Below are 19,735 nucleotides of genomic sequence, written 5' to 3' on the forward strand. Positions count from 1 at the left end.
CTAGCAACTTAACCTACTAAAGGCAAAACAGAAGGCTTTAGTAGAGCAAATTGAAAAAGAGAAAATACAGAGCAACAAGGGATCCTCTTACAAGCTGCTGGTGGAACAAGCAAAGCTCAAACAAGCCACTTCTAAGGTGAGAAGCTATTCCAGCTTTTACCTTCTGCTTGATGAAGGGTTGTCAATAACCTTTTATACGGTTAGATTCTTCTACCTTATACATAATCAGGTCCATAAATATTGGGACATTGACACAATTCTAACATTTTTGGCTCCATACACCACCACAAAGGATTTGAAATGAAACAAACAAGATGTCCTGTAACTGCAGACTGTCAGCTTTAATTTGAGGGTATTTACATCCAAATCAAGTGACTGGTGTAGGAATTACTACAGTTTGCATATGTGCCTCCCACTTAAGGGACCAAAAGTAATGGGACAGAATAATCATAAATCAAACTTTCACTTTTTAATACTTGGTTGCAAATCCTTTGCAGTCAATTACAACCTGAAGTCTGGAACGCATAGACATCACCAGACGCTGGGTTTCATCCCTGGTGATGCTCTGCCAGGCCTGTACTGCAACTGTCTTCAGTTCCTGCTTGTTCTTGGGGCATTTTCCCTTCAGTTTTGTCTTCAGCAAGTGAAATGCATGCTCAATCGGATTCAGGCCAGGTTATTGACTTGGCCATTCCATAACATTCCTCTTCTTTCACTTAAACTCTTTTGGTTGCTTTTGCAGCATGCTTTGGGTCATTGTCCATCTGCACTGTGAAGCGCCTTCCAATGAGTTCTGAAGCATTGGGCTGAATATGAGCAGATAATATTGCTCAAAACACTTTAGAATTCATCCAGCTGCTTTTGTCAGCAGTCACATCATCAATAAATACAAGACAACCAGTTCCATGGGCAACCATACATGCCCACGCCATGACACTACCACCACCATGCTTCACTGATGAGGTGGTATGCTTAGGATCATGAGCAATTCCTTTCCTTCTCCATACTCTTCTCTTCCGATCACTCTGGTACAAGTTGATCTTGGTCTCATCTGTCCTTAGGATGTTGTTCCAGAACTGTGAAGGCTTTTTTAGATGTCGTTTGGCAAACTCTAATCTGGCCTTCCTGTGTTTTGAGGCTCACCACTGGTTTACATCTTGTGGGTAAACCCTCTGTATTCACTCTGGTGAAGTCTTCTCTTGATTGTTGACTTTGACACACATACACCTACCTCCTGGAGAGTGTTCTTGATCTGGCCAACTGTTACGGGTGTTTTATTTTCACCAGGGAAAGAATTCTTCGGTCATCCACCACAGTTGTTTTCCGTGGTCTTCCGGGTCTTTTGGTGTGGCTGAGCTCACCGGTGCGTTCCTTCTTTTTAAGAATGTTCCAAACAGTTGTTTTGGCCACGCCTAATGTTTTTGCTATCTCTCCGATGGGTTTGTTTTGTTTTTTCAGCCTAATGATGGCTTGCTTCACTGATAGTGACAGCTCTTTGGATCTATCTTGAGAGTTGACAGCAACAGATTCCAAATGCAAATAGCACACTTGAAATGAACTCTGGATCTTTTATCTGCTCATTGTAATTGAGATAATGAGGGAATAACACACACCTGGCCATGGAACAGCTGAGAAGCCAATTGTCCCATTACTTTTGGTCCCTTAACAAGTGGGAGGCACATATGCAAACTTGTAATTCCTACAACGTTCACCTGATTTGGATGTAAATACCCTCAAATGAAAGCTGACAGTCTGCAGTTAAAGCACATCTTGTTCGTTTCATTTGAAATCCATTGTGGTGGTGTAAAGAGCCCAAAATGCTAGAATTGTGTCAATGTCCCAATATTTATGGACCTGACTGTAAGTGAATGATAAGCCTAAGGTAATTGAAGCTGGAACATCAGCTTGAACAGTCTTTATAGCACCTTCACTTTCCTGTCAGGGGCTTAAAGAGTAACTAAACTTTTAACACTAACTTTTTATATGTTTGTCCCTAACCCCCTAAAAAATCTTTTTCTAATACAGGTCCTTCTCAAAAAATTAGCATATTGTGATAAAGTTCATTATTTTCTGTAATGTACTGATAAACATTAGACTTTCATATATTTTAGATTCATTACACACAACTGAAGTAGTTCAAGCCTTTTATTGTTTTAATATTGATGATTTTGGCATACAGCTCATGAAAACCCAAATTTCCTATCTCAAAAAATTAGCATATTTCATCCGACCAATAAAAGAAAAGTGTTTTTAATACAAAAAAAGTCAACCTTCAAATAATTATGTTCAGTTATGCACTCAATACTTGGTCGGGAATCCTTTTGCAGAAATGACTGCTTCAATGCGGCGTGGCATGGAGGCAATCAGCCTGTGGCACTGCTGAGGTGTTATGGAGGCCCAGGATGCTTCGATAGCGGCCTTAAGCTCATCCAGAGTGTTGGGTCTTGCGTCTCTCAACTTTCTCTTCCCAATATCCCACAGATTCTCTATGGGGTTCAGGTCAGGAGAGTTGGCAGGCCAATTGAGCACAGTAATACCATGGTCAGTAAACCATTTACCTGTGGTTTTGGCACTGTGAGCAGGTGCCAGGTCGTGCTGAAAAATGAAATCTTCATCTCCATAAAGCTTTTCAGCAGATGGAAGCATGAAGTGCTCCAAAATCTCCTGATAGCTAGCTGCATTGACCCTGCCCTTGATAAAACACAGTGGACCAACACCAGCAGCTGACATGGCACCCCAGACCATCACTGACTGTGGGTACTTGACACTGGACTTCAGGCATTTTTTAGCTTTTCCCTCTCCCCAGTCTTCCTCCAGACTCTGGCACCTTGATTTCCGAATGACATGCAACAGTCCAGTGCTGCTTCTCTGTAGCCCAGGTCAGGCGCTTCTGCCGCTGTTTCTGGTTCAAAAGTGGCTTGACCTGGGGAATGCGGCACCTGTAGCCCATTTCCTACACACGCCTGTACACAGTGGCTCTGGATGTTTCTACTCCAGACTCAGTCCACTGCTTCCGCAGGTCCCCCAAGGTCTGGAATCGGTCCTTCTCCACAATCTTCCTCAGGGTCCGGTCACCTCTTCTCGTTGTGCAGCGTTTTCTGCCACACTTTTTCCATCCCACAGACTTCCCACTGAGGTGCCTTGATACAGCACTCTGGGAACAGCCTATTAGTTCAGAAATTTCTTTCTGTGTCTTACCCTCTTGCTTGAGGGTGTCAATGATGGCCTTCTGGACAGCAGTCAGGTCGGCAGTCTTACCCATGATTGCGGTTTTGAGTAATGAACCAGGCTGGGAGTTTTTAAAAGCCTCAGGAATCTTTTGCAGGTGTTTAGAGTTAATTAGTTGATTCAGATGATTAAGTTAATAGCTCATTTAGAGAACCTTTTCATGATATGCTAATTTTTTTAGATAGGAATTTGGGGTTTTCATGAGCTGTATGCCAAAATCATCAATATTAAAACAATAAAAGGCTTGAACTACTTCAGTTGGTGTGTAATGAATCTAAAATATATGAAAGTCTAATGTTTATCAGTACATTACAGAAAATAATGAACTTTATCACAATATGCTAATTTTTTGAGAAGGACCTGTATACTTCATTAATTTTCAATTTTTACTGTACTTTTTCATCCCTAAAGCGCACCAGTGGTGCGCTAAAACTCAGATCTCTGTACACCGCTGAGCTGTCAGCGGAGTACTTATTTTATGAATGGGACTGCAGCAGCGCAGGGAGTACGGGCAGGAGTGCTCATTGCTGCTCCTGCACGTGCTCCCTGGACTACTACTAACTGCTGGCATAGCACATGGGTACCCTTTACCCATCTACTATGCCAGGACTCGCTGAGCGGGCTTCTGCCTGCTCCACTCAGCTAATCCTGGCATAGTAGATGGGTACAGGGTACCCATGTACTATGCCAGCAGAAAGTAATAGTTCAGTGAGCACGTGCAGGAGCAGCAGTGATCCCTCCTGTCTGTACTCCCTGCGCTGCTGCGGCCCCATTCATAAAATGAGTACTCCTTACACAGCTGACAGCTCAGCGGTGTACAGAGATCTGAGTTTTAGCGTACCAGTGAATGGTGCGCTTTAGGGATGAAAGTATAGTAAAAATGGAGAATTAATAAGTAAAGTATATTAGAAAAAGATTTTTTTTTTTTTTTTAGGTGGTTGGGGACAGCATATTAAAAGTTAGTGTAAAAGTTTAGTTACTCTTTAAAACATCAGAAATAGAAGACGATATAACGAAGGGTCGGTGCACTCTGCATTCGCTCTTTGTATTGGAAAGGTTTCCTGACCTACTTCTGAGGGACAGAGACATGTAAAGTAAATTCTTAACATATACTGCATGTTATACCTTTTTTCTTTTTTTTTTTTTCTTTGGCCCATGGATCTTTTGATCGTTTCCTGGTGTATATGTCATTAGACTCGGATGGGTGCATAAAATTAATCCAGATATAATTTTTTTTTCCCCTCCACAGCACTTTAAAGATTTAATACGCCTTCGCCGCACTGCTGAGTGGCCTCGGTCTGCTCAAGACACAGAAGTATCTGCAACCAAAGAGAGCCCAGAAATTGAGCCTCTGCCTTTCACCTTGGCACATGAGCGTTGTATTTCTGTCGTGCAGAAGCTAGCTCTTTTTCTTTTGTCTATGGACTTCACTTGTCATGCTGATCTCCTCCTGTTTGTATGCAAGGTACCAGTGCTGCTAAAGTATACATTCTTCCTTCTATTACTATTCAAAATCTGTTCTGCTATTATTGTCCTGATAAAATGTGACTCGGGCTGTTGGAAGTAGAACTGCTGTTATGATGCCATAATAGGCATATAGAAACTTGTTAAAAGAAAGATTCTAAACAGCTTTTCTGATTTTGAACACCTGTTTACATATAAAAATCTACATTAGGCCTCACCTCATGCACATGACATGTATTTTTGGTCTGCATACGATCCACATTTTTTGCATATTGGGTGTGGACCTATATATATTTATATTTTTATACTGTATGTCTGTTCCGTAGCCCTTTCTCTTACTTTTTTCACCCTAGTGTATTATCAACCTCTTCTTGGACTCTGTTGCCATACCCCTTTCAATGTCAATACTACCACCTGTGGAAGATATTATTTCACTTACCCTATGATTATATGTAATCAGATAGTCAGCCGCTTGTGCTTCAATTGTCTACTACATTGTTACTAGCTATACTTTGAATATTAGTACCTCCGCTCTGTGATACTCTACCTAGGTGACTAATGTCCGTGTTAGATATCTATTACTTTTTTGATACCATGGTTATACTTGTGGGTATCCTGCCAAACCGCGGTTAATGTGTTATCTGTTTCTTCCTCTAATACGTATGCTTTTATTTTTAGCGACTCGTTGAGAAAGGTCCGGGACGGACCGAAACGTCTGATACTAAGTCGCATACTCTTCCTCTTTGGAGAACCACACAATTTAAATTTTTTCCCTTTTATTATGGAAATATAAAAAGATGTATTTGGGTATTATATGATCCCCGACGCAGTCTTACTTTTCTTCCCGCTCTGAACTCTGACAGGAATAAGCTGGTTGTAGAGACAGTCGGAGCAGTGAGCGTGCCAGGGGCAGACTGGGCTTGCACTGCTCTTATTAGGAAAAGCAGCGCATGTGCAGTTAGAATAAAGCCATGGGCGAGCTTTCTCTAAAGCTCCTTCATGTCGCGTGCAGCCATGGATGAATTTGCTGAGGGGGCGAGGCTCATTATAAAAACATTACCATTTGGATTTTTTTTTATAAAGTATATTAGGGAACTCTTTTTTACCCTACCTCCCACTATATAGTGGCCAACCCCTTTAAAGGGAGTCTTTCACCTAAACTGACCATTATAGAACACCAACATGATCTGCATTATAGTCCCCATATTCGAATGCTACTTACCGTATAGCTGTCCGTTGCTTATTTTTGCTAAAAAACACTTGTATTCAAAATGTTAATTAGGTTCTGAAGGTGTCCAGGGGCGGCGTTCAAGCGGCCGGTGCCCAGCCCCCTTGTTGTTTTTCATATGAAACCCCTCCCCTTTCACCCCTTTGTCCCGCATTAGGTTCTTCAGAAATTGAGCGCCAGCGCTGTTCCCAAGATTTGCCGCGCCTGCGCACTTCATTCCCTATTATGGGCAGAGGCACAAGGGCGTTTAGTGCACATGTGTCGGCCCGTACATCTAGCTGCCCTTGTGCCTCTACCAACAATGGGGAATGAAGTGCGCAGGCGCGGCAAATCTTTCCTGGTTTTAGGACTGCATCTGACAGGGTTGGGACAGCTGCCGACAAGCCTCTCTACTCAGGCCAGGTTATTTTATTCAGGGCAGTTAACACCCTTACCCTAGATATGTGATGTGGTGAAACTACGACTACTAAGATGCACAGTTGCTTGGGTGTTCTCAGAATTCCACTGAAATAAATGGAGCATGCTGGGAGTCGTAGTTTCACCACAGCTGGAGTGCCGGAGGTTAGCCATCACTGCTCTAGGTGAAGGAGATCCTAGCTATGACCCATTGAGAAGCTGCTCAGTGGGGCAGAATAAGCTACATGCAGGCATTGACTCCACAAGGCATTTTTTTTTTTTTGGTCAGGTCGAGTGCTAGATATATTTATGAAGTTATTCAATATTTTATGTACATTATTTCTAAGTGCAAACTATAAAGTAGTGTCTGAGGATTGGCCTACACTGTTAAGGTTCAGGCTGTGGAGTCGGTAATACAAAGCTCTGATTCTGACAGCTCAGACTTTCATAAATGGCCAGTAATTTAGTGATAACACATTTACTGTAGTAAAATGGTAATATCTGGATTTCTCACCATCCTGTAAGTAATCAGGCTACTTAGATAAAACCATATTTATTGGAATACAGTTTGATATTCATGTAATTTTCTAAATTCCTGTAAAATGTATTATTCATTTAATAAAACATGTAAAAAGTGCAGCTGCTATATTCAGTGCTTAAAAGGGTCCAGGAATAAATAACTTCTCACAAGTGCCCGCAACATACCGCTATGAAAAGATTCCTACTTACCTGATATCTGCAGCTCTGGTACTGTGCACTGGCTCCCATGTGTTTATCTTCCAGTCCTCTGCTTGTTGAATTCATCTCCGGCATCGGCATGATCATCTGCTCCTCTGCAGCCAATGATTGGATTCAGCAGTCAGGTATCCACAAGAGACATGTCATTGCTGAAGCCAGTTTTTGGCTGCAGTGGAACAGAGGATCATGCCTGTGCCGGGGACTAATTAAATAAGCTGCGGCCTGGAAAATAGACACATGGGAGCCGTCACGCAGGGCTAGACAGCGGGGAGTAGGTATGGTTCTTTTCTTACCTGTGAAAGGTTACTTATTCTCAGACAGCCCCTTTAATGCTGTCTTCCGGTTCTGTCTAGCAGTTCTGAGATGACTGCAGGCATGCCCAGTAGTGAACTTCCTTATCTGGTCTTTAGAGGAGGAACTCACTACTGAGCATGTGCAGCACAGTTATAAGCATTGTATCAAAGGGTGTTGGAGCATGAAAATACCTAGTATAAGGGACAAAGAACACACGAGAATTGAGAACTTATCATCACCACTAGAACACTCTGTTTATCACTGTTTATAGTATATGGATAGGAGAGAGCACAGGAGAAGTGAGAGCTGATTATCTATCGCCACTAAGCTTGAGTCTGTACATTTCTACGGTTCGACCCAAAACTCCGAAGCCCTGGTTAAGGTACCCAACAGTGTGTGGTCAAAAGATTCTACCACCCCCTCACACATGGGGCGAGTATTCCGCACAGGTGCAATGTGTGAGGTGAATGCATTGCACCCGCACTGAATCCGAACCCATTCATTTCAATGGGGTTGTGTACATGAGTGATGTTCTTCACGCATCACTTGTGCGTTTGCATGAAAATCACAGAATGTTCTATATTCTGCGTATTTCACGCAACTATAGAAATAGAATGGGGCCTGCGTGAAAATTGCATCACATCTGCAAGCGAGTGCGGATTCAGTGCGATTTTTCACGCAATGGTTGCTAAGGAGCCCAGGGATGAGCGACCCGGGACCCCATTTACTTTATTATTTTCCATTCTATCATGGTTATAATGGGAAATAATAGCATTCTTTAATACAGAATGCTAAGTATAATGTCAATTTAGGGTTAAAAAATTATAAAAACATTACTCACCTCATCCACTTGATTTGCGCAAGCCGGTATCCTTTTCTTTGTTTTTTTTCTTGAAGGACCTGCAAAAGGACCTTTGCTGACGTCATCGAGCTTACCATTTGGTGAGCGCGGTGACGTCAGCGGAGGTCCTGCTGAATGAAGATACGACCTTCTGTCTTCATTCAGTAGGACCTACTGGAATTTGCATGGAAGTTGAGAGTAGGAGTCTTACTCCCTTGTTCGACACTCCCAGAGGGGAAGGGTTTGTAGTTGTTAATAATACATTTTGCAGCCACCTCTTCACCTCTTGTCATCTCTAAGGTGCCAAACAGAAACTAGTCCCTAAGGATGGCTGGGAGTCGCACACAACAGCATGGGGGGGTCCCAGGCTTTGTACCACTATTTCTAGTTTACAGCTTTGCAAGGAAGGACGCTTGCACTGTATGGTCACCTCTGGTGTCCAGCTGGACAGTTTCCTGATGTAGAAATAACTTTCCAATGGGAATCATTCTGCTTTGATATAAGTAACAGAAGTTAATTTTTCTTGTTCTGAAAATGAATTCTTTATTATGGTGTTGTGACAGTAAAGTGACTGCTTGCTACATATAACCCCTTCTTGAATGTGTATGTATAGCTGGGAAGGTGAGACCAATGTGGGTTCCTCCCATCATGCACAATTCTAAACTTATAACTATATTTCTTCTTTATAGTGTGATCCTTTTGTACTTATATTTCTTTTACGTTATCAGGTGCTTGCCAGAATAGCAAATGCCACCCGTCCGACTATACATTTGTGTGAGGTTGTGAATGAACAGCAACTGGAAAGACTTCTGCTGCTGTTGGTTGGCACAGACTTTAACCGAGGAGACATTTCTTGGGGTGGTGCCTGGGCACAATATTCTTTGACGTGCATGCTTCAAGACATTTTAGCAGGTAAGGAGCGATGAATATCATGTTTCTCATGCTTTAAAGGGCTTTTCTGACGTTTTAATATCGATGGCCTGTCCTGCAAATTAAGTCATCAATATCTGATAGATAGGGGCCCGAACCCGCAGCTGTTTAAAGAGCCTGTGCATCTCTTCCTAGGCCAGAGACTTCACTTTCATTAGTCACATGGCATATGTGCATCTCTGTCCCATTCAAGTGCTTAAGCATTTAAGTCTTCCGAGATCACACACGGCAATCTTTTTTTGACTCTCAATGAATGTGCTCTTTCAAAACGGAGCAGAAGGGACAGCACTGTGTGATCTGTGACTTCTGCTGATCTTCAAAGCAACAGACCCTTTGTGGGACAGGGCATCTGATAGCACAGAGAATGTAGTTTTTTTTGTTTTTGTTTTTTACAAGCTTAAAAGGGTTTGAGGTTTTTTTATACTGATCGTGGGGGTCTGACACCCGGGACCCCTGCCAATCAGCTGTTTTGAGAAGGCACCAGCACTCCTGTGAGAACGGCTGCCTTCTCTCAGCTTAGCAAGCAGAGCGCTGTGTATAGGGGCTGTGCTTGGTAGCGCTCTCAGCCCCATTCACTTAAATTGGAGCTGAGCTGCGCCAAGGCCACGTGACACATGAACGTGTTGTCACTCGGCCTAAGAAAAGCTGAGAGAAGGCTGTGGCACTTACAGGAACCCTGGTGCATTCCCAAACAGCTGATTGGCAGGGATGCTGAGAATAGGTCATCAGTATAAAAATCTCGGAAAACCCCTTTAATTGTGTAATGGAGTGACTTTCTAATACAGTGAGACAACCACCCAACATTTCTGTAAAAGTAGTCTTCTCAAAGAAGATGGTCAGTATGCATAATATGATGGAACTAAAAATCTGTTTTCAGGAAATCTGCTCTGAATGAGTCTGGTCTTTCGGAGAGGTTTCAACATATACAGCTCCTCACGGTTTTCAGTATTGCAGTTTGCTGTCGGAGAAGGATCCTTTTTTCTTTTTTTTTTTCCTGACCATGCACACTTTTATGGCGTAAGACTGGTTTCACATAGGAGGCAGAACAATCTGGCAGGCTGTTCTGCCAGAGTTCACCGGCCTAGCAAGTTATTGCCATTCAGCGCTGGGGCCCATTGGCTATAATGGGAACTGGCAGAGATCCCGCCACTCCTCGGCAATTATGCCGGATTTCGACCAGACAAAAACTGCTCTTGGCGATATTTGTCCGATCGAATCCTGACATAAATGCTGGGGAGAGGCCGGATCCCGTTATAGTCTATGGGGCCTGGCGGGTACATGGCACTATCTGGAGACCTCTGGCAGGCTGTTGCCAGATGGTTTTGCTGCATGTGTAAAAGAAGACGTACCTGGAGTGATCACGGGCAGAGTGACCTGCAATTGTGAAAATAAATGTAAACGTGTCTTGTGACCTTTATTTACAGGGGAGCTGTTGGCACCTATAGCTGCTGAAGCCCTGGATGAGTCTGCCATGGGAGACGAGGCAGCAGCTGCAGCTGGTGACTCCGATGATTCATTGCCGCAGTCCTCTGTCATACCATTAGTGGAAACGGTGGATGAGCCTTTAACTCCTGACATCACAGGTAATTGTAAGAGACCACGACAGAAAAGAAAGGGCGAAATTCTGCTGAAACTTAGTGTGGTCCCAAACCATATAGCAGGTTTACCATGTTGTATAGTGTATGCATTTTAATCTTGTTTAGGGGAGGGTAAAAAATAGGGTTAGAGTACGGGTACTGCTAAATAAGTAGCTAGTAACTTTGTTTCAGTGCAGTATAAAATATGACAAATAGTTGTATCTTATATACTGTTTGATGTTTGTAAGGATTTCTATACTGTTTGGGGCAGTGCAAATTGCCGCTGTAAAATACTAAGTCGCTGCACAGTATTAAGACTTTTGATTTATCATTATCATGTGATTGTTTAGTTGAATGTATACAAAGTATGAAAGTACAGCCTTAAAATTGCCCAGTAATCGTCCCCATGGTCCATGTATGTAGGTGGCAGGCCTCACTACTTGGCAGTATTAAAGCTGTTTTAATCACCCAAAGGTGCTCCTCCTCTATCATCTTTGGATAAAGATAAAGACATTGACCTTGAATTACTGCAAGACCTGATGGAAGTTGATATTGATCCTTTAGATATTGATTTGGAAAAAGATCCTCTTGCAGCCAAAGTCTTCAAGGTAAGTTGAACTTTTGGCTTTTTGTTCCTTGTACTAGATACATTGCTTTTTAGTGATTTTTATTTGTATTTTTAATTTTTTTTATTGCATTTTTTAATAAAAATTGAAGGTGTGCCACCTGTTAACTTTAGTATATTGTTTATCATATAGCCAATAATTTTCAAGGATGGAGCATAAACTATTACTAAAAAATGTTTACAAAGATATTTTTATTTAGTTTTTATTTCGTTTCAGAATTGGATAATTAAAAGGCATCTGTCAGCAGATTTCTACCTATGAAACTGACTAATCTGTTGCATGTGTGCTTGGAAGCTGAGGGCATGGCAGTTTCAGAGAGAGGGGCATCTCTAGGTGTAACGGCAACACCCTCGTTGCTCCTAGAGGCTTATTTGCATATATTAAAATATATTTTTTCTCAGCAATGCGGGCACATATGAACATGGGACCAACACAGATGCCTTCAGCTGCCAAGCACACATGTAACAGGTCAGCCAGTGTCATGGGTACTAAACTGCTGACAGATGTCCTTAGATGCTATTTAGGAAGTTTATAGTGTTTATTTTCTACCTGATTAGTTCTTGAAGCTTCACCTTTGATCATCTCGACTTTATGGTCTTGAAATGTATTTATTTTCTTTGGCTTATTTGGAATTGTTTGACTTGTTACTTGCTGATGATGGGTATTATGATTTGTGAATACCAAAGAACAGATCAGTACTTGAGTAGGTTATTGATCCATATAAAAACGAAAGCAGTTTACACTTCAGATTATTTTCAGCAGAACCCTTCATGTCGGCAGGATTGACTCACCCTTTAATGTGTATGGGTGTGCCTCCTGAATCTTGCACAAGAGCAGATATGGGGGGGTGTGTATAGTTGGGTATTTTGGATTTCAGCATGCCCAATCCTTTGTTCCCACAGGAGATAAGCTACCAGAGGTGTCTGACAGTGGCTTACTCCTCTCTACCCTTCCAAAATACATGCACACTCAGCTGAGCATGCATGTGTATGGGGTTGTGAGGTCGGAAGGGAAGCTGTTGGCCAAGCGCGTGCAGCTGTCTGATTTGTATGGGTAACCTACATATGCTGGTTATGCATAATGTTTGAGCTGCAGCTGCTGGTATCAGCATGTTAATTTTATTGTAGACACCACTGGCTGAGGGTTATTTTCTGCCCCAATACATATTACAGTAGATTGTCTACATAATCTGGTTGAAGCCTTCAAGTGCACTAAAACGGTGTCCGCTTGCCTCAATAGTATGTGTCCACTCTAGTCACACTGTGTACCTAGCCCAAGCAAAGAATTGCTCCTCCGCATTCACCATACCAACGGAACTTGCTTTTACCGATACACAACCTCGGTGGTGTCATTGTCAGTTATGCAATAGCAGTGGTGATTTTGCACATAGAGCAGAAGTTTTTAAAATCTGTTAGAGCTGGTAAGCTTAGCTTTAGGTCTCATTCACACTTGTGGCCAATATCTTGCATCAGTATTTGTAAGCCAATATCAGGAGTGGATCCAGAAAAGAAACACAGAAGAGGGGCAAATCTTTCCACCAAAAAGTCATAGGGGACCATGTGCATATTTTTCCATACTGCATGCTGTTTTTATGGCTTTTTTTTTTTAAATAAATATTTTTTTCTCTTGACATGGTGTGCCTTTACACCGACACCAGAAGCCACCTTATTAGCAAAAACTCAAGCAGCAACAACATGCCTATGCGGTCTGCATTCCATATTTCCACAAAATGCCATGAATACTGCAAAAATACCACAAAAACATTTTTGAAGCCACCTTTTACACTTTTTTTTTTTTAATACTTTGTGTTCCACTCCTGGTTTGGATTTACACATACTAATGCAATATCCTGACCACAGTTTGCAAGTGTGAACGTGGCTTTAGGTAAATGTCTGTAAGACTTGATTCAGACGGCAGGAAAATCCATGCATGCACTGTCCTGACTGCACCAGGGCATCACACGGACCCATCAAATTAAAGGGAATCTGGCAGCAGTTTTGACCATGCCAAACCGCTCCCAGCCTTAGGCAGGGGATCGGGAGAAGTGTATAAATATATATTTGCTGGAACTTTTATTATTAGGAGTAGTGAGAATTCTGCCCAATGCTGGTCCTGCAAGTGTCCAGGAGGCAGTGCTTCACTGAAGTGCTCTCTCCATGTTTCTGAATTGAGAAACTCCATGGATGTGTTATTCTGGTCCATCAAATTAGACTAGTGAATGATTTAAAAAAGAAAAAAAAATGCACACAGTAGCAGTCTGTGTATCGTGTATATTTTTAGTATTTTCATTGAAAGACATTCAGATGTTTTTTTTTTTTCCTCCACCAAAAGCCGATCAGCAGCACATGGTATGATTATTGGGGTGCAGATTATGGCACTTACAATTACAATCCTTACCACATTGGAGGTGTTGGGCTTCCTGTAGCAAAACCAGCAGCCACGACAGAAAAAAATGGTACCCAAACTGTGACCGTATCTGTGTCTCAAGGTGAGAATTTAGTGGTGTGTCTGTGTATCTACTGTACTTATAATCTATCACAATTTGTCTTACTAAGTGAAGTAGCAGCGATAGACTTGTCCAAATTCTCCACAAATCATCCAGTGTCCACGCTGCAATACAGTAGCATTCAGATTATAAGGAACACTGTGAGGGGATTTTGTCAAGACTGGCGTTCCCATATACCAATCTTGATCCCTCTGCGCAGAAGTGAGATGCGCCTAATGCAGATGCCCCTTAATAAATTAGGCACGTCTCTGGCACTCCATGCTCCAAAAACTGAAGTCTACACCAACAAAGGGCCGGCGCCAGTTTCTGGTATAAGATATAGTAAATCCAGCATGCCCTATGAAGCCTCACCCTTTTTCACCACTTCAGAAAAGTGTTGAAAAGCTTAAAAAGTCGCAAAGTATTGCGCACACACAGCGTGCACCCTTATTTTTTTTCTTTTATGCCATAATAGTGGCGTAACTGTGACATAAATAGGGTGATAAATGTCCCTCTGTGACTTCTTCTTTCTATTTTTCTGTAAGATTGATAAGGCTACTTTCACATCTGCGTTTTTGCTGGATCCAGCAGGGGATAGCAAAAACGCATCCAGTCCATAATACAACCGTCTGCATCCGTTCAGAACGGATCCAGTTGTATTATCTGTCAAAGGAACAAGAACTGAATGCATTCTGGTGCACTCCGTTCTCTGTATTATTTTTTATTGCTGATTGAGTCTAAAGAACTTTTTTTTTTTTTTTTTTTTTTTTTTTTTATGGTTTGCCTTGGCATTCTTTTTGCCCTTGCTTTATTACCTCTAGCACTAGATGCCCGTTTGGAGGTTGGTCTTGAACAGCAAGCAGAATTAATGTTGAAAATGATGTCCACTCTTGAGGCGGATTCCATTCTACAAGCGCTGACCAATTCATCACCAACTAGTAAGTGGAAAAAAAATTAATTCTGTTTATGGTCTATGTAGACCCCCAAAATCTAAGACTAGTTTGATAAAGGTACAGAGAGGCTTCCTATAGCTTATAAAGTATGGAAAATGAAGTGTTCAATTCATTTTTATTACTGAAAAGTGCTGTGAAATGATCTATCAAAAATTAAATCCTGTTTTTATGTTAAACATATTTTTCAAGAATTTCTGTGATGTTCCACTAACTCTTAATTCCATGTCATTATCTATATAAAAAATATAGCAGTTTTCACGCTGGCCACTAATCCTAATAGGCGCCATTTCTTGGTCTGTACAGATCACTTTACTCCAATTATCTGCTTATCACAAGCAGGATTAGAATGATATATCTTCTATATATATAGAGAAGTGGCCACCATTCACAGTACGTAATAACACAGCTTATCTACTCCCTCCTGACCTCTGCACAGGTCACAGAGCATAAGTAGAAAACTATCCTGTAGAAATCGGTGAGGTCAGAACCTGTCCATGGCGTCCATAGTGGTTACTGTAAAGCATATAAGAACCGCTCGGGCAAAATGGCAGCCCCATGAACATGTTCAGGAAATAGAATTAAAAAAATCTACAAAGTAAAATAAAAACTATTAGAATAAAAAGGATATGTGTCACTGTCTGGCAGAGAAAAATTCTGGTGACACATTCCAGTATGAGAAGCTGAATACAACTGGAAATCTAGTTTATGCCGTTTTAATGGCGTATTGTGACCCATGTATTGAATTCACACTTTCTTCACAGTATCACAGCCTTCTGGTGGGACGGACGACTCTTTATTACGAGGGCTTCATGCGTCGAGTCAGGCGAACCAGCTAATTGTTCAGTCGTCTTCCATTCCAATGCTGAGTGCCTGCTTCAACAAGCTCTTTTCAATGTTGCAAGTGCATCATGTTCAGGTTGGTTTTGAGTAACAATGACCCATATGTATTAATCATTTTAGGGCTCTTTCACACTTGCGTTGTCCGGATCCGGCGTGTACTCCATTTGCCGGAATTACACGCCGGATCCGGAAAAACGCAAGTGAACTGAAAGCATTTGAAGACTGATCCGTCTTCAAAATGCATTCAGTGTTACTATGGCAGCCAGGACGCTATTAAAGTCCTGGTTGCCATAGTAGTAGGGAGCGGGGGAGCAGTATACTTACAGTCCGTGCGGCTCCCAGGGCGCTCCAGAATGACGTCAGAGCGCCCCATGCGCATGGATGACGCGCCATGCGATCACGCCATCCATGCGCGTGGGGCGCCCTGACGTCACTCTGGAGCGCCCGGGGAGCCGCACGGATGGTAAGTATACTGCTCCCCCGCTCCCCACTACACTTTACCATGGCTGCCAGGACTTTAGCGTCTTGGCAGCCATGGTAACCATTCAGAAAAAGCTAAACGTCGGATCCGGCAATGCGCCGAAACGACGTTTAGCTTAAGGCCGCATCCGGATTAATGCCTTTCAATGGGCATTAATTCTGGATCCGGCCTTGCGGCAAGTGTTCAGGATTTTTGGCCGGAGCAAAAAGTGCAGCATGCTGCGGTATTTTCTCCAGCCAAAAAACGTTCCGGTCCTGAACTGAAGACATCCTGATGCATCCTGAACGGATTTCTCTCCATTCAGAATGCATGGGGATAATCCTGATCAGGATTCTTCCGGCATAGAGCCCCGACGATGGAACTCTATGCCGGAAGAAAAGAACGCAAGTGTGAAAGAGCTCTTACTTCAGTTTTTGGCGTCAATTTAGTTAAAAAATAAATTAAAAATTTGCAAATGTCACATGCGGCAACTTTGCACATGTATTCCAGGCTTTAGGAGAGCAGCGCTGGTACTTACAGGAGCAGCGCTGTGCTATGGAGCTCCTGCCTTTACAGCGCTCAGTGCAGCCGCAGGAGAACTCGTACTCACCTGCAGAACAGTGTATTTCACAACGCTATAGGCACCTCAACTTCCGGTGCCTATATCTCATGGATAATGAAAAAAAAAAAAAAATTATATTAGAAAGAATCATTTTAGGGTATTTACAGTAGGTTTTAATAAACTTTATAAGTTTAGGTACACTTGAAGGGCTCATGCACACAAACATTTTATTTCCATGTCTGTTCCATTTTTTTTTTTTTGCGGACCTTATGTGTTACCATTCATTTCAATGGGTCCGCATAAAACAAAAACGTAAGTTATTCCGTCTGCTTTTAGTTTCCGTGTGCGTTTTGCGAACAAATAGAACATGCCCTATTATTGTCCGCATTACGGACAAGGATAGTACTGTTATATCAGGGGCCAGCTGTTCCATTCCACAAAATATGTAATGCACGCGGACGTTATCTGTACTTTTTTTTTTTTTTTTTTAAATACGGTCGTGTTCATAAGCCCTAAGGAAACAATGTAGGACAGCCTGCGCAGCGGTCTCCATAACCCTAGCAGCGTGTGGCTGCCGCATATGCCTCACTTCCTACCTCAGCCATTGGAAGTAGTTAGTCAAATCTTGCTCTAGTCGATGTCTTGTTTTTCAGAGAACCATGTTGTTCCTCACTCTAATTTTATTTTCCCACAGCTCGAGTCTCTTCTGCAGTTATGGCTCACATTGAGCCTAAATTCTAGCTCCAATGGGGGCAAGGAAAATGGGAGCGACCTGTTCTTATACCATGCTAATAGAGTGCCGGTCATCTCTGTAAATCAAGGTAATTGTGTTAGCGAAATTCAAAAAAGCTGAAAGGGGGGGCTTCATTTATTTTATCTGTATTTCCTCTGGATTATGCCAATACTGGATTAAAGGAGATGTACTCTATAGACCATGTGACACATTCATACTTTCATTATAGACGGCAGGGCACCTCTTGCCAGGTTGTCCTATACATTTTTCTAGGCAGGTGACTCCTCTCAGGAGACCTTGGCATCTCACAGACGTAATGTACCTGGATAGTTTATTAATATGATTGTGAGCTCTTGGGAAGTAGAGATTTTCGCTCATGGGTGGTACCTAGACCCCTCCCCTGCCTATAGGTTCTTCACCTTTCAGTTTGTTATTTTAAGAATATCTCTCATACCTCTGAACATTACTAGCATATTGTGATCAGCGTTTGATCATTGTTAAATAGATTGGTCGTCCTCATCAAACATCAAGCTATTACTACATGTTTCTGGGCTAAAGATTGTGGCTGCTATAGTTGTACACTGGCCAAGTTGGTAGAATGCAGCACTTGCCTTGGATTTGGCTCTTATGCAGTTGAGGCTACTTTCACACTTGCGTTAGGAGCGGATCCGTCTGGTGTCTGCACAGACGGATCCGCTCCTATAATGCAAACGCTTGCATCCGTTCAGAACGGATCCGTTTGCATAACTGTTTATTTCAGATCTGATTTTTCACTTCGGAAAACTCAGATCCGACAGTATATTCTAAACACAGAAGCGTTCCCATGGTGATGGGGACGCTTCATGTTAGAATATACTGAGAACTGTGTACACGACTGCCCCCTGCTGCCTGGCAGATGCTGCCAGGCAGCAGGGGGCAGACCCCCCCCACCCCCCCCCCACCCCTCCTGTATTTAACTTATTCGTGGCCAGTGCGGCCCCCCCTCCCTCCCCAGTATTAAATATGACCAGTGCGGCGGCCTCCCCCTCCCTCCCTCCCCAGTATTAAATATGACCAGTGCGGCCCCCTCCCTCTATATTTATTGGTGGCCGGGCCAGTGCGGATTCCAAGTATTGTGAGCAGTGCGGCCTCCCCTCTCCCCCCCCTAATTAAAATCACCCCCCCCCCCCCCCCCCCCCCGGCCGGGAGCTCCTCCTACTGGTAAGTGAAAGGTCTGTGCGGCGCATTGCTAAAGACCTGTCACTTACCAGTAGGAGGAGCGCCCGGCCGGTCAGACATCGCAGCTCTTCAGGTAAGTATAATGCTTGTATTTATTGCCAAGTAACCATGGCAGCCAAGACTGCAATAGCGTCTTGGTTGCCATGGTAACCGATCGGAGCCCCAGCGATTTAAACTGGGACTCCGATCGGTACTCTCCGCTGCCACCAATGATGGGGGGGGGGGGGGGGGGGATTTTAATTAGGGGGGGAGAGGGGAGGCCGCACTGCTCACAATACTTGGAATCCGCACTGGCCCGGCCACCAATAAATATAGAGGGAGGGGGCCGCACTGGTAATATTTAATACTGGGGAGGGAGGGGGAGGCCGCCGCACTGGTAATATTTAATACTGGGGAGGGAGGGGGAGGCCGCACTGGTCATATTTAATACTGGGGAGGGAGGGAGGGGGAGGCCGCCGCACTGGTAATATTTAATACTGGGGAGTGAGGGGGGCCCGCACTGGCCACCAATAAGTTAATTACAGGAGGAGGGGGGGGGGGGGGGGGTGGGGGGGTCTGCCCCCTGCTGCCTGGCAGCATCTGCCAGGCAGCAGGGGGCAGTCATGTACACAGTTCTCAGTATATTCTAACATGAAGCGTCCCCATCACCATGGGAACGCCTCTGTGTTAGAATATACTGTCGGATCTGAGGTTTACGATGTAACTCAAATCCGATGGTATATTCTAACATAGAGGCGTTCCCATGGTGATGGGGACGCTTCAAGTTAAAATATACCATCGGATCGGAGAAAACTCCGATCTGATGGGGACTCCTGACTTTGCATTGAAAGTCAATGGGGGACGGATCCGTTTGAAATTGCACCATATTGTGTCAACGTCAAACGGATTCGTCCCCATTGACTTGCATTGTAAGTCTGGACGGATCCGTTTGGCTCCGCACGGCCAGGCGGACACGAAAACGCTGCAAGCAGCGTTCAGGTGTCCGCCTGCTGAGCGGAGCGGAGGCCAAACGGTGCCAAACTGATGCATTCTGAGCGGATCTGCATCCACTCAGAATGCATTGGGGCTGTACGGATCCGTTCGGGGCCGCTTGTGAGAGCCTTCAAACGGAACTCACAAGCGGAGCCCCGAACGCTAGTGTGAAAGTAGCCTGAAATGTTCC

General features: G+C 43.4%; 1 protein-coding gene across 8 annotated transcripts in view; it reads left to right on the plus strand.

Moving 5' to 3' along the window:
• BIRC6 (baculoviral IAP repeat containing 6) overlaps positions 1-19,735 on the plus strand; it is a 252,420-nt gene that overhangs the window by 97,855 nt on the left and 134,830 nt on the right. For 7 of the 8 annotated variants that reach the window (XM_044289277.1, XM_044289279.1, XM_044289278.1 and 4 more), the window contains 9 exons: positions 5-136; positions 4,478-4,693; positions 8,918-9,101; positions 10,544-10,702; positions 11,171-11,304; positions 13,654-13,810; positions 14,629-14,745; positions 15,522-15,676; positions 17,317-17,443. In XM_044289277.1, coding sequence (XP_044145212.1) covers positions 5-136; positions 4,478-4,693; positions 8,918-9,101; positions 10,544-10,702; positions 11,171-11,304; positions 13,654-13,810; positions 14,629-14,745; positions 15,522-15,676; positions 17,317-17,443 — 1,381 coding nt within the window. The remainder of the gene's footprint in view (positions 1-4; positions 137-4,477; positions 4,694-8,917; positions 9,102-10,543; positions 10,703-11,170; positions 11,305-13,653; positions 13,811-14,628; positions 14,746-15,521; positions 15,677-17,316; positions 17,444-19,735) is intronic. The other variant, XM_044289280.1, reaches the window with a different exon arrangement.

Source organism: Bufo gargarizans, chromosome 4 (assembly GCF_014858855.1).
Source record: "Bufo gargarizans isolate SCDJY-AF-19 chromosome 4, ASM1485885v1, whole genome shotgun sequence".
In the NCBI taxonomy this organism is placed as follows: domain Eukaryota; kingdom Metazoa; phylum Chordata; class Amphibia; order Anura; family Bufonidae; genus Bufo; species Bufo gargarizans.